Consider the following 15446-nt stretch of genomic DNA (forward strand, 5'->3'; position numbering starts at 1 on the left):
CCACCTCTCCTCCCTCACCTCAAGCACAGCGCTGGAGTAACTCAGCGGGTCAGGCAGCATCTCTGGGGGACAGGTGGCGTTTCGGGTCGGGACCCTTCTTCACTCTGATTGTGATTGGAGGGGGGTGACTGGATGAGGATTGGGGGCAGGACTAAGTCAGGCAAGTGATAGGTTGATAGATGTTGGGGGGTGGGGGAGGGGGTGATGATTGAAGGGAGGCCAGTGATGAAAAACTGAAATAAGGAGAACTCGCGGGATAGATGGGCCGAATGGCCTAATTCCGCTCCTAGGCCAAGAGAAGAGACGTGAGATGGGAAGCTGGAGGAATGGATATAGGTGAAGGTGATGGGGGAAGGGGGAAAGTGCGGGATTGTGGGATAAATGGTGTGTATCCAGGTGGAACAATGGGAAGAGAAGAGGGAAAGGGAGAGAAGGTGCTTGTCCTTTATTTCAGTTGGTTTCATTTCAACTGGAAACTTTCACCGAACATGTTTCCTTTCAGCAAACAGGCGGCTCAGTCTGAGACCCCCACATTCTTCACACAGGAAGAGCTCAACAAAGTGAAGTCTGAGTTCGAAACGGGAGGTGTGGGAAAGGTTCAACCTCTGCTGGAGAAGAAGGCGAAAGAACTGGACAACACCGAGGTGAACATCGCCGTGACGGGAGACACGGGTGCAGGAAAATCCACCTTCATCAACGCCATGAGAGGGCTTCGTAGCAAAGATGAGGGAGCGGCTGCGGTTGGGACCACGGAAACTACAATGGAGCCAACCGGATACTCACATCCCACTCTGCCCAATGTCCGCTACTGGGACCTGCCGGGGATCGGATCTACACGATTCACCGCGGGTTCCTACCTGATGGAAATGCAATTTAAAAAATACGATTTCTTCATCATAGTGTCAGCTGGTCGATTCACAGAGAGTGATGCGAATCTTGCCAAGGAGATTAAGCGGCTGGGGAAGAAGTTCTATTTTGTCCGCTCTAAGATTGACGCTGACCTTGATTCAATGAAGCAGGAACGGGGGGAATTTGATAAAGTTGCAGAAATGGAAAAGATCCGGAGTGACTGCGTCAGTCAGTTGGGAAAGGCCGGGATCCCTGATCCCAATGTGTTCCTGATATCCAGTTTCAAGAAGAATATGTATGATTTCTCTCGGTTAATGATAAAACTTGGAGATGATTTACCAAATATAAAGGAATCTGTCTTTGTCCTGGCCCTTCCCAACTTCAGTGTGGAGATTATTCATAAGAAAGGTGAGGTGTTGAAGGGACGTATATGGATGTTGGCGATCATTGCGGGAGGAGTGGGAGCGATCCCTGTCCCGGGTCTCTCTGCCGCCTGCAACATTGGGGTATTGATTGGAGCGATAATCTTTTTCCGTGAATGCCTGTGTCTGGATGATGCTGCTCGCAGCAGATTGGCCGAGAGAAAAGGCAAGTCCATGGAAGAGTTGGATGCGGCAGCGCCATCACCCCTGTTGGGAAAAATAACTGTAGACGTAATAAAGTGGTTGTGTAAAGCCGTTGTTGGTGTTTCAACCGTTGCAACCGTTGCAGCCGCTCTTTGCTTTCTCCCACTCGTCGGTTCCCTTTTTGGAGCCGGGTCATCATTTATGATGGCCTACGTGATAATGAGTAACGCGCTGACGCTTCTGACGGGGACCGCAATAACGTTGCTCGCTGTAGCCAATTGCGCCCATTGACCGCTCTGCACCAATATCCATCCCGTCAGCTCACGTCGCGCTGGGCTTCATACTTTGAAGAAAGCTAACGCCCAACCTTGCGCTAATTCTACTCGAACTGATTGCTGTTTGCTTGGATGTATCTGGAAATCCGCCTTTTGCGATATCTTGTTAAAACTGTTGCTAAATTTTGCTAAGTCTCCCATTTGCTAAATACAACACATCCCCCTCCCATTCCCACACTGACCTTTCTGTCCTCGACCTCCTCTACTGCCAGAGTGAGGCCTCGTACAAATTGGGGGAACAGCATCTCATATTTTGCTTGGGAAGCTCACAAATCCGCGGTACGAATATTAATTAGTCCAATTAATACACCCCTTGCTTTCCCTCTCCCCCCCTTCTGGTTTTCGGACTGGCTTCACTGTCCTCCCGAATAAATATTACTGATTGAATGCCTCCTTGTCACCTTCCCCTCGTCTAACAATGATCAATTCTACATTTGCCTTTGAGCAGCGTCCCCTTTGATCTCTCATTTTCACACATTACCCTTCCATATCCCTGTCTCCCTCTCCCTTAACTATCACTGCAGAGGGTCTCGACCTGAAACATTGCCCATTCCTTCTTTCTGAGATGCTGCCTGTCCCTCTGAGTTACTCCAGCATTTTGTGCCAATCTTCATGTTCTCCTGAGATGCTGTCTGGTCAACTGAGTTCCTCTAACACTTAAAAAAAAATTGTAAACCAACATCTGCAGTTCCCTGTTCCTGCTGTTTGCTGCAAACATTTTTGGAAATATTACAAATATTTTGAAATTTCTGACACAGTCGTACATTACTGAGGGCGGGGCATATTTCACTTGGGCAGTTTACAACCCAGCTGAATGAATATTGAATCTCTAATATTCAAGTAACCCTTGCATCCCCTCTCCATCCCCCAATGACCCTCGTCATCAGACTAGTTTCACTATCGCCCTGTTGAGTACCTCTGTCTGTATAACTCGTTACCACCTTCCCCAGAGCCAACAATGAACCATTGTGGGCTCTACCTGTCTTTCATCATCGCGCCTTGCTTTGATTTGCCCTTTTACATATATTTCATCCATTTGTTCTCTGTACCATTCCATATATCTCGTTCCCCTCTCCCTGATTTTCAATCCGAAGAAGGGTGTCGGTCCAAAATGCCACCTATTCCTTTTCTCCAGAGATGCTGCCTGTCCCGCTGAGTTACTGCAGCGTTTTGTGTCTGTCTATGATTCTACCAGCCCTTTGTGTCCCTCAGAACTACCCGACAAACAACAATAAACCAGTTCTCATTCAGCAGCAAAACACTCCAATGCATCTACTTTGGTGTCAATGTGAACTGGAAAGTCAGCGCCTTCATTAGATTGTGCCTGGCAGCGAGTGTCTGGGAAGGACGTTTCTCTCCAGGACGGGAAACTTCCAGTGTGGGGGAAAGTGGGAACGTGTCTGAGAACCTGTCACTTGTCTTATTCCCAGTAATCTTCACCAAGGTGAAGGAGTGGAGATACATCTGCAAGAAGACCAACTCTCTGTGAGGGAACTGGGACCATGTCTATCATCTACAGCTCCAGACAAAGAGATATGGAGAATGTTTAGAACTGATGAGAATGACCCGCCTGAAATACATCCCACTGGAATGTGGGCGGTACAGTGGCGCAGCGGTAGAGCTGCTGCCTCACAGCGCCAGAGACACGGGTTCAATCCTGACTACGGGGGTTGTCTGTTTGTGCATGGGCTTCCACCGAGTGCGACGGTTTCCTCCCACACTCCAAAGACATACAGGTGTGTGTGTTAATTGGCTTCTGTCAGCATTGTAAATTGACCCTAGTGTGTAGGATAGTGCTAGTGTACGGGATGATCGATGGGCCGCATGTAATCAGTGGGCCGAAGGGCCTGTTTCCGCGCTGTATCTCTAAACTAAACTAAACTGTAACCACGACTGTTTTGGTATTATTTTGCATTCTGTTATTATATGAAAACGTTGTTTCTAATGTAACCGACAATTACTATTGCAGCTTTGATCATACAGCTCGTTGATTGAGCAGGAAATGCTGATGGTAAAATAAGCCACATTGGGGGGTTTAATATGTACTTGTGTAGTAATGTGGACCCTGTTCCCTTCAACTGGCCTGTTGATGGGGAATGTGTGTAATCAGATTAGTCTCGCACAGCAACAGGTGACTCTTTGACATGATATGTAACACTGTTGCTGTTGATGGGTCAACACATGTGAACTGTTTAGACAAGTAGAGTTGTATCTATTGTTAATTAACAAGCTTGCTTCAGTACAAATATACACAATAAAAGTTCTATATAAAGCCGAACTCTTAGTAATTGTCCGTTAATTAAAATGCCTGCAGCTGACCCGTGCTAGTGAAACTTGTGAGATCCGGTTGTGTTTCAACATGCTGAATATAGAGACAGATATTTCCCCTGGAGGAACGGGTTACATATCACTGCCAGGTCGTGCGGCACTGTGGTCAACCCAGTTCTATAACCCGGGCATTGATGTTGAGAATGGGGCAGCACAGTGGCGCAGCGGGTAGAGCTGCTGATTCACGGCGCGGGTGATACAAGTTCCATCCTGACATCAGTTCTTGTCCTTGTGGAGTTAGCACAGTCTCCCCGTGACCGTGTGGGTTCCCTCTGGGTGTCCCGGTCTCTCCCACATCCCAAAGACGTGCGGGTTTGTAGGTTGATTGGTCTCTGTAAATTACCCCTAGTACGTAGGGAGTGGGCGTGAAAGTGGGATAACTTAGTCAAGTCAAGAGAGTTTATTGTCATGTGTCCCAGATAGGACAATGAAATTCTTGCATTGCTGCAGCACAACAGAATATTGTAGTCATAAATACATATCAGATCAGTGTGTCCATATACCATAGAATATCTATATTACTAAAAGTCTGATATTGACCGCCTTTGGCTCGCTGTGCTGCGATTTCCGAGAGAATGGCGCCACCTACGACCCTCATTTTTGGCCACCTCACTCAGAGCCCCCCTCCGCTTTCCTGGACTGGAGGATTTTTTCCATCGATGAAAAATCCGAGAGATAGTAATGTTTTTTAAAAATTTGCCATTCTCTCTGCTGCCCCTGCTGGTGGGAGGTGGGAGGGATCATAATACCAGGAAGTGGTGTGCCTCACTCAGTCTCCGCAAGATGGAGGAAGCCAGAGGGTAACGTGTCTCTGAGCTCTGAATAACACTGAACACATGTCTACTCAACTGTGAGTTCCCTTAATGTGGTTTGAAAATGAAAAATGGTTGGTTTGAAGTAAACAGGCACTGCATGCAAATGGTTGTTTGGGGGGTTTGGGTTGAAGTGAAAAGGCACTGCATGCAAATGGTTGTTTGGGGGTTGGGGTTGAAGTGAAAAGGCACTGCATTTGAATGTGGTGGTGTTGCACCCTGCATGAAATGGTATGAAACTGCACTTGAATTTGGTGGCCTTGCACCCTGCTTGAAGTGGTTGGAAATTGCACCTGAATTTGGTGGCCTTGCACCCTGCTTGAAGTGGAATTTCAAGGAATAGCCATGAGTCAACTGCCAGCCCACCAGCTGTGAGTGAGCTGCCAGCACACCAGGCTTGTGGGACTGAGCTGCCACCCCAAGAATCCATTTGGCCCACAATGTCCATACTAGCCCTCTGGAGACCAGTAGTCCCTGTACCCAACAACACCCATACCAGCGCTCCAGAAATCCCTCCCACCCCACTGGCCACCAATATTGAAATTGGTGGGGAGGTGGAATATTACATTGGGGGACCAACCCTCCCATGTGAACATGGGACCCAACGGGTCCCACTTAGTCTGGTGTATATATACACACATCAATTATCAGATGGAGTGCAATAGGCTGATATAGTTCAGAGTTTGTTTGAAGTTGTGTTTAATAGTCTAATGGCTGTGTGGAAGAAGCTGTTCCTGAACCTGGATGTTGCAGATTTCAGGCTCCTGTACCTTCTACTTGATGGCAGTGGAGAGATGAGTGTGTGGCCAGGATGGTGTGGGTCCTTGATGATGCTGGCAGCCTTTTTGAGGCAACGACTGTGATAGATCCCTTGGATGGTAGGGAGGTCAGAGCCAATGATGGACTGCATGATGGACTGATGAGGAGCAGTGGTTACAACTTTTTGTAGTCTTTTCTGCTCTTGGACGCTCAGGTTGCCGAACCAAGCCACGATGCAACCGGTCACCATGCTCTCTACTGTGCACCTGTAGAGGTTCGAGAAAGTCTTCCTTGACATACCGACTCTGCATAATCTTCTCAGGAAGTAGAGGTGCTGATGAGCTTTCTTTATGATTGTGTCAGTGTTCTGGGACCTGGAGAGATCTTCTGCAATATGCACGCCCTGGAATTTCTTGACCCTTTCCACCATCGTCCCGTTGATATAAACGAGACTATGGGTCCCTATCCTACCCCTTCCAAAGTCCACAATCAGTTCCTTAGTTTTGCTAGTGTTGAGGGCCAGGTTATTGTGCTGGCACCATTTGGTCAATCAGTCGATCTCACTTCTATACTCTGACTCATCCCCACCAGTGATTCGTCCCACAACAACAGTGTCATCGGAGACTTCATGATGGAGTTCGCACTATGAACGGTCTACGCAGTCGTGAGTATAGAGTGAGTACAGCAGGGGCCTGAGCACGCTGCCTTGAGGTGCTCCCGTGCTCATTGTTATTGAGGATGACACATTTTCACCAATATGGACAGACTGTGGTCTGTGAATGAGGAAGTCGAGGATCCAAATGAGGACCCAACTTAGAACTAGTGTAAAGGTGAGATCGATGGTCGCCCTCGACTAGTTGGGCCGAATGGCCTGTTTCCATGCTGTATCTCTAAATAACTATTCTGTGTCATCTCAAGGGGGTCAGTATCTGCTGCCATTGCCTTGAAGTGAAAGACCACACACAGGCCTTGTCTTTGGTTTGTGTCATTGATAACTACGAACTGAATCAGCATGTAACGGAGCCCACACACAACAAGGGTCACACTCTGGACTTAGTCATGTCCAAGGGTGTTAGCATTTCTAAGGTTGTTGTGATTGATGCTGCCCTCTCTGATCATTCCTGTGTTTTCTTTGACAGTGCTATCTCTGTGCAGACTAATCTTCAAAGAAAAGTAATCACAAAACGGTACATAACAGAAAACACCAGTGGAACATTTATTCAGACTTTCTCCTCCACGCCCACTCTCCCTTGGGTCTCAGTAAATGAGCTTGTTGATAATTTCAATGTGAAAATTACAAATATTATAGATGCCATTGCACCCACTAAGGTGAAAGTGGTCCCTGGCAAAAAGAAGTCTCCATGGAGAAACACCACGTTGGTAAAAATTGAAAAAAGAGAGTGTCGGAAAGCTGAACGTAGGTGGCGGTAACAAATCTCCAGGTTCACTATTACATTTATAAAGAAAGACTTTGAATCTACAACTTGGAACTGAGACATGCAAGGCAATCCTTCTTCTCTGACATCATTGCCAAAAACAATAATAATGCACGGGCCTTGTTTACTACTGTCGACAGGCTAACAAACCCTCCTGTGTCAGTAGCCCCTGAACTGCTTTCCACAAGGGCCTGGAATGATTTTGCCTCCTTCTTCACTGACAAAATTCAGAAAATGAGGCAAGCAGTCAGTGCCTCCACATCAGGTGCAGGGCATGTGTTGTCCTTGTGTCCACTTATAATTAATTCAAATACCATGACACAATTTTATGTTATTAACCATAAAACCTTGGAGGACATTATACAACATTTGAAATCCTCCTCCCGCTGCCTCGATATTCTACCAACAGGCCTTTTCATAGGTGTATCAAACTGCATGACCTCAGACCTTCTACAGATTGTAAACACGTCCCTTCTCTCAGGTGTTTTCGCACAGGCCCTGAAAACTGCTGTTATCAAGCCTCTCTTAAAAAAGAAAAACTAAGACACTTCACTACTGAATAATTATAGACCAATATCAAACCTCCCATTTCTCAGTAAAATCATTGAAAAAGCTGTTTTTAAGCAGCTGAACAATTTCATGTTAATGAACAGCTGTCTTCCAGTCAGGATTTAGACCACACCACAGCACCGAGACGGCTCTTGTTAAGGTCTTCAATGACATTCACTTAAACACAGACAATGGCAAAATTTCAGTCTTAGTATTACTAGATCTCAGTGCTGCATTCGACACAGTCGATCACAACATATTACTAGACCGTCTGGAAAACTGGGTGGGACTTTCGGGCACAGCATTAAAATGGTTTGAATCCTACTTGAAGGACAGGGACTACTTTGTGTCTATAGGTAATTACACATCTGAGCGTGCAACAATTACATGTGGAGTTCCCCAGGGCTCCATTCTGGGGCCTCTTCTGTTTAACATCTACATGCTTCCACTGGCTCAGATCATGAAAAACATCAAAACATGTTACCATAGTTACGCAGATGACACACAAATCTACATAACAATATCACCAGGGGACTACAGTCCAATACAAGCACTGAGTAGATGCTTTGAGCAAATCAACGATTGGATGAACCAGAATTTTCTCCAATTAAACAAAGAGAAAACTGAAATAATTGTTTTTGGAGCCAAGGAAGAACGATTAAAAGTTAGCACCCAGCTTCAAATGGTAATGCTAAAAACAACAAACCAAGCCAGAAACTTAGGAGTAGTCATGGACTCAGACCTGAACTTCAACAGCCACATAAAAACAGTCACAAAGTCAGCCTACTATCACCTAAATAATATATCAAGGATTAAAGGACTTATGTCTCAGCAGGATTTGGAAAAACTTGTCCATGCATTTATCTTCAGCAGGCTCGACTACTGTAACAGTGTCTTTACAGGTCTCCCTAAAAAGTCGATCAGACAGCTGCAGTTAATTCAGAACGCTGCTGCTCGAGTCCTCACTAAGACCAAAAAAGTAGATCACATTACTCCAGTTCTGAGGTCTTTACACTGGCTTCCTGTCTGTCAAAGAATTGATTTCAAAATACTACTGTTGGTTTACAAAGCACTGAATGGTTTAGGGCCAAAATACATTTCTGATCTTCTGCTTAGCTACGAACCACCCAGACCTCTCAGATCGTCTGGGACAGGTCTGCTCTGTGTCCCCAGAGTCAGAACTAAACATGGAGAGGCAGCATTTAGTTTTTATGCACCACATATCTGGAACAAACTCCCAGAAAACTGCAGGTCTGCTGCAACTCTCAGCTCTTTTAAATCTAGACTGAAGACTTTTCTGTTTGCCACTGCCTTTCAGTAAACAATACAATTTATTAATTACCTATACTGCACTGTAACTTCTATTCCTGGTTTTATTCTATTTTAAATATTTTATTTGATTGCTTTTAATTTAGTAATTATTTTATCTGAATAATCTAATAATCGTTTTACATCTAAATGTCATTTTATATGTGTTTCCTTCCAATGCTTTTAATGTTTTATGTAAAGCACTTTGAATTACCTTGTTGTTGAAAGGTGCTATACAAATAAACTTGCCTTGCCTTGCCTTGCCTTGCCTTGCCTTGCCTTGTTGCCTTGCCTTGCCTTGCGTTGCCTTGCCTTGCCTTTCCTTGCCTTGCCTTGCCTTGCCTTGCCTTGCCTTGCCGAAGCAGTAAGGTGGGAAATGGGGTTCCCAGATGTTTGGGGAATCTGGCCCCGTTGACATTTATTTATTGACTGGACTAAGTGGGACCCATTGGGTCCCATTCTCACACAGGAGGACTGGACCCCAAACGTAACATTCCACCTCTCCACCAATTCCAAAATTCCACCACTCACGCATAGCCCCCAACCTGATGGGTTCCCGTTGTGACTCCCCTGATCCCCCCCTCCTCCCCCCCCCCCCACCACTCTGCCCCTTGCCCTCCCCCCCCCCCACACGCACTCACTCCATCCCCCCCCCCCCCCCCCCCCCCCCCGCCGCCCACCATCACTCTTAGCAGCTCCTCAGCGGTGCAGCCATTCCCTCCCATTGGGTTCCCATTGTGACGTAGAACGCGCAGGTATTACTGCGCAGGTACAGCTGACGGGCACGGCAAGTGGAAAAGGGATTTATTAAAGCTTCAAATGTGAAAACTCTTAAAATATAACAACAATTTAAATGTTAAAGAGGAGGTTTATTCTACCCATTCTTGCTTGTTGCATCTCTTGTTGAGTTCTGCAGCCCGGGGAGGGGGTCAATTCAGGCGGTGGCTGTCGCGGGCCAGTGGGGAAGCGTCCTGCAGCCGGGGGAGGGGGACGGGTTCAGCCGGTGGCCAGTGGAGGGGAGTGATAGTAAGGGTGTTGAAGGCCGAATAGACTGGTTTCCAGAGAGCTAGTATGGACATAGTGAGCCAACTGGATTCTTGGGCTAGTCCTGCAGCTGGGGACGGGGAGGCTTCAGGTGGGACTGGTGGGAGCGTTCTGTAGCCGGGGAGGGGGACAGCTACGGGCATGGGCCAGCGGGGGGTGACTGCTGCCATAGCCTGCCGTGAGGGGGTGTGAGGGGATGGGGGTGTGTGGGCGGGGTTGGTGAGACCCGCCAGTACCCGGATCCACCAGCATCTGACTCAATCCCCCACTCTCACTCTTCACTTCCCCAGGATCTCGAGCTTGCAGCAATCAGGCAGGCTCCGTGCTCCGGGCAGCTTCTGGACTCACAGTTCACTCACTCATGGCTTCTGGACTCACAGTTCACTCACTCACGGCTTCTGGACTCACAGTTCACCCACTCACGGCTTCTGGACTCACAGTTCACCCACTCACGAAAGCTGCACTCGACACTCAACCCTCACTCACTCATGGCTTCTTGACTCGAGTCTCACTCACGGCTTCCGGGCTGACTGACTCACGCCCGGCCTCCAGGACTTTATTCTCCTCACCCCGGTGATTGACAGTGAGTGCCGGTAAGAGCGTTATCTTCCTGGCGACTGACAGGCGAGAAGACCAATCTACTGATCTCACGATTTTTAAACCTTCACAACTCATGTAATATTCCACCTATGAACCTGGTGCAGTTGGAGCGGAGGGAAACAGTAAGGTGGCAAAAAAATAGTGGCGATATAGGGTACCGTTTTTGCTCCAATTTAAAACAACACAAGCCAGAAGAGGACAAGATGAGAGTTTTAGTAATAATATAGATAATTAAAGTGTTATGTTTAAAAACCCAACCTGATGTGGGGGATCCGTGCATCCGTGTCTTTCCAAACAGGAAACCATGGATGACTACGGAGGTCCAGCGTCTTCTGAAGGAGCGGGACTTGGCCCACAAATCTGGCAACAAAGAACTGTACAGCACTGCCAGACACAACCTTAAGCGGGGCCTTAAATCAGCTAAAATGTCCTACAAGGAGAAGATCGAGGACCATTTCACCTCCAGGGATACAGCGCGCATGTGGCAGGGAATACATTACCTAACAAACCTCAGGGGCAGCAGGGACCCACCGACAGCTGCAAATACATTGCTGGCAGAGGAGCTCAACCACTTTTTTGCCCGTTTCGAGAGAGGTCCGAATGAAAGAACCTCTCTCCAACTGGACCCTGCTAACCAGCCACTTACCCTCCAGTTAGAGGAGGTAAAGCGGGCCCTGAGAACTGTTAATGCTAGTAAGGCTGCTGGCCCGGATGAGATCCCAGGCAGGGTGCTCCGGGACTGTGCTCACCAGCTCGCTGGGGGATTCACTGACATTTTTTAACCTTTCCCATTACACATCCTTGTCACCACCTTTTCACACTGCTGCCCTCAGGAAAAAGGTACAGGTCGCTAAAGTCATGCACTGCCAGACTCAAGAACAGCTTTTACCCATCAGCAATCTTGGAACTGAACTCTGTCTCGGGAGTGGGTTATGGGGAAGGAGGGGGGGTGGGAGACAGTGTTAATTTATGTAAATGGGAATCCATGGGTGGGTTTGGGGAGGGAGGGAGTGTAAAAATTATGAGTATGTGAATGTTTGAAGTTCTTTTAAATGGATAGACACAGTAATCTCGTTGTATGTGACACATGCAATGACAATAAAGCATTCTGATCTGATTCTGATTCTGATATTAGACTTAGCTCTTGGGGCAAATGGAATCAAGGGATATGGGAGAAAGCAGGAACAGGGTACTGAATCTGGTTGATCAGCCATGATCATATTGAATGGCGGAGCTGGCTTGAGGGCCAAATGGCTACTCCTGCACCTATTTGGTGGGGGCGCTGCAATGGTGGCAGCCCTGTCAGCAGTGCGTTAGTTTTTTTCAACTTTTTTAATTTTTTCTAGTATGTTTTAAAGTATGTTTTTAATGTTTCTTTGTTTGTTTTGTGTGGGGGGGGTAAGGGGGAAACCGTTTTGTCGCCTCCTCCATGGAGAGGCGACTTTTTCCAGGTCGCCTCCCCCCGTGGCCTAACATCAAGGATCGGCGCGGCCTTTCCCGGAGACTTCAGCGGGGCTTCAGCGGCGGGCGCAGCGTGGATTCTCGGCGTGGAGCAGGCGCGCCCTCACTGGGGCTCGCTGGAGGGGAGCGCTCTGTTTCGCTGGCCCGGGGCAACCGTCAGCCTGAAGCCACGCGTGGTCTGCAGAGCTCCAGCTGGTGCGGCGTCTACAGCCCGGGACCCGGGGGAGGAAGAAGCCATCACTGCCGGCCCGCGGCCAACTTCTACCGCGTGTCCGGCATGGACTTACCATCACCCCTGGAGGGGAGCTTCGACCGCCGGCCCTGCGGTCTGCGGCGCTTCTGGATGCGGCGCAGCGGGAACCTTAAACTTTAAATCTTCGGCCGCCGGCCTGCGGCCTACACCAACTTAAAGCCGCGGTCTCCGGTGGGGAGGAGCCGACTCTGGACTTACCTGGACTTGTACCTTGTCCTTTTACCATCTGGACGCCCGCAGCAACGGCTGCAGAGGGTTGAGGTCCCGACCACGGGGGAAAATGGAGGAGGACTGGCCAAATTGTGTGCCTTCCACCACAGTGATGAATGCTGTGGTGGATGTTTGTGTTAAATTTTTATTGTGTTTTTGTGTGTGTTATTGAAGTGGGCGCATGTGCGCATGTGCGGAGCTCTTCTTGTGTGTGCGCATGCGCAGGATGTACCGCTGCTGACGTATCATTTCACTTGCACTTTTTGTGCAATGTGACAAATAAACCGTATTGTATTGTATTGTATTTTCCTCTTGGATGTCCAAAAATCGCAGTGTAGCTGAGTGGGAGACACCTGCCACCTGCAGGCGACGGTGGAGACTGCAGCTTTCCTGGCACTGAGCTGATGTGCATTTTTCATGGGAAACAAGGAAATGGCAGCACAGTTAAACGAGTACATTGGTTCTGTCTTCATTAAGGAAGACACAAACATTCTCCCAGAAATACTAGGGGACCGATGATCCAGTGGGAGGGAGGAACTGTAGGGAATCTACATTAGTCAGGAAATGGTGTTAGGTAAACTGTTAGGGCTGCAGGCAGATAAATCCCCAGGGCCTGATGGTCTGCATCCCAGAGTAATCACGGAGGTTGCCCTAGAAATCGTGGATGCATTGGTGATCATTTTCCAATCTTCTCTCAACTCTGGTGGAGTGGAGGGTAGCCAATGTAACTCCACTTTTTAAGAAAAGAGGGAGAGAGAAAACGGGGGAATTATAGACCAGTTAAGGGGCTGTCCCACTTGGGCGACCTAATCCGCGGGTCCAGAAGGGCGTCTTCGACCTTCAAGCTCGAGGGCCCTCGCCTGGAAAGCCTCGAGCTGGATCGACCACACACACACACACACACACACACACACACACACACACACACACACACACACACACACACACACACACACACACACACACACACACACACACACACACACACACACACACACACACACACACACACACACACACACACACATCGCAAAGGCGGGGGCCAGGGAGAGCGGGGGGATGCTGTGTGAAATCCAGACCTGCGATGAAGAACACTCTCTCTCAGCTGCTCTCTCTCTCTCTCTCTCTCGGGACAGAGAGAGACAGAGGGGGGGGGAGAGAGAGGGCGAGAGAGAGAGGGAGAGAGAGAGAGAGATAGAGAGAGACAGTAAAAACAGTAGAGATGGAGAGATAGATAGAGAGAGAGGGGGGGAGATAGAGATATATATATAGAGAAAGGGTGATAAATAGATATACCGTTGGGTCCCAGCATCACATGGGAGGGCTGGACACCCAACACAATATTCCACCTCTCCACCAATTCCAATATTGCTGGCCAGTAGGGGGGGCTTTCTGTTGCGCTAGTATGAGTGTTGTGGGCCGAAGGTACTGATTTCCAGAGGGCTAGTATGGAGTTTGTGGGCCAAATGGATTTTTGGGCTGGCAGCACAGTCACTGAGGGCTGGCAGCTCAGTCACTGAGGCCTGGCAGTACAATCACTCGGACCTGGCAGGCTGGCGGCTGAGAAACTGCCAGAAATTCTGCCTAAAACAGGTGACAGACTGTAAGAGAGAAGGGGGAAGAGGGTGGACTGAATGGATTATTGGGCTGGCAGTTCAGTCACTTACAGCTGGTGGGCTGGCAGTTCACTAACTCATGGCTCGTGGGCTGGCAGTGCAGTCACTCACGCCTGGTACGCTGGCAGTTCACTCAGTCACCCCACCTACCTTCACCCCCCCCCCCCCCCCCCCCCCCCACTCTGCCCCTTGCCATTCCCCTCCCACTCACACATGCAGTGCATCACCAACCAACCACCCCCCCCCCCCCCATGCACACAGTGGCTCTCCCACAGAGCAGCCATTCCTGCCTATTAGGTTCTATTGTGATGAAGAACACACAGCATTAAAAGTGCAAAAAAGGTTTTATTAAAGTTTAAAACATGAATGTCTCTTAAAATAAAAGAACAATTTAAATTTTAAAGATGAGATGTATTAAGTTTTTATTTGTTGTATCTTGTTGCGTCTTGTTGTGTTCTGCTGCTCACTGCCTCTTGATGACTACTTCCTGTTGATAAAAAGAAACAATTTTAATATGGAGAAAGTCAGCAGTCAAATTTTAAGAAGGAAAATCTGTGAATATCTCAGAAGTCATCATTCAATGAAGCACACTATTAATGACAACATTATTGGGCGATGTTCCAACCTTCAGGGAACCTTTGACATTTCCTTTCATATTTCTGTTGAGCTAGTATGTTGGGCCGAAGGTTAGTATGGAGTTTGTGGGCGGAATGGATTTTTGAGCTGGCAGCTCAGTCACTGAGGGCTGTACTGGCAGGGGGGCACCAAAATTCTTAGTGTTGCTGAAGACATCTGGAAGAGCTGTTCACAACTTCAAAGCATTCTCTCGTAATCATTGGACATTCATCCCAAACAATGACTTTCACTGGCCTCGTGAAATGTGCAGTCTTAGAGTTCTTCTCGATGTTGCACAATGTATCCTCGGCCACTTGGATGGGTATCTTGAATCGAGAATGTGTAGTTCTTCCACCAGGCAGAAATGTAGCTGCTATCCCAGAGGATACCATACAATAGCCATATCACCTTGACCTCTAACATTTCCTGACATGATGTTGAGAAAGCAGCCTAAAGACAATTTCAGTTGTTACTGAACACTGAAGATTTTGGGCAAAACATTTTTTTGAAGTGGGGTTTGTCAGGGTGGGGGGTGGTAAGCATGGTGCAGCCAAGGGAGGGGCATAGCTTCAGGCGGGGGTTCTCGTGAGCTGATGAGAAGGGGGGGGCTCATGCAAGGAATGGGGGCGACTTCAGTAGGTGGTGCATCCTATAGCCAGGCGGAGGGCAGCGTCTTGAGGTGGGGGCTGTCAGTGGAGGAGGGGG

The 15446-nt window shown here is 48.2% G+C and overlaps 1 protein-coding gene across 1 annotated transcript in view; it reads left to right on the forward strand.

The window, feature by feature from the left end:
* Positions 1-15446, forward strand: part of LOC129702402 (uncharacterized) — a 43305-nt gene that overhangs the window by 3112 nt on the left and 24747 nt on the right. Inside the window, exons 3-5 of the mRNA XM_055644181.1 lie at positions 503-1704; positions 3181-3235; positions 10885-11279. Coding sequence (XP_055500156.1) covers positions 503-1704; positions 3181-3235; positions 10885-11279 — 1652 coding nt within the window. The remainder of the gene's footprint in view (positions 1-502; positions 1705-3180; positions 3236-10884; positions 11280-15446) is intronic.

Source organism: Leucoraja erinacea, chromosome 12 (assembly GCF_028641065.1).
Source record: "Leucoraja erinacea ecotype New England chromosome 12, Leri_hhj_1, whole genome shotgun sequence".
Lineage (NCBI taxonomy): Eukaryota > Metazoa > Chordata > Chondrichthyes > Rajiformes > Rajidae > Leucoraja > Leucoraja erinaceus.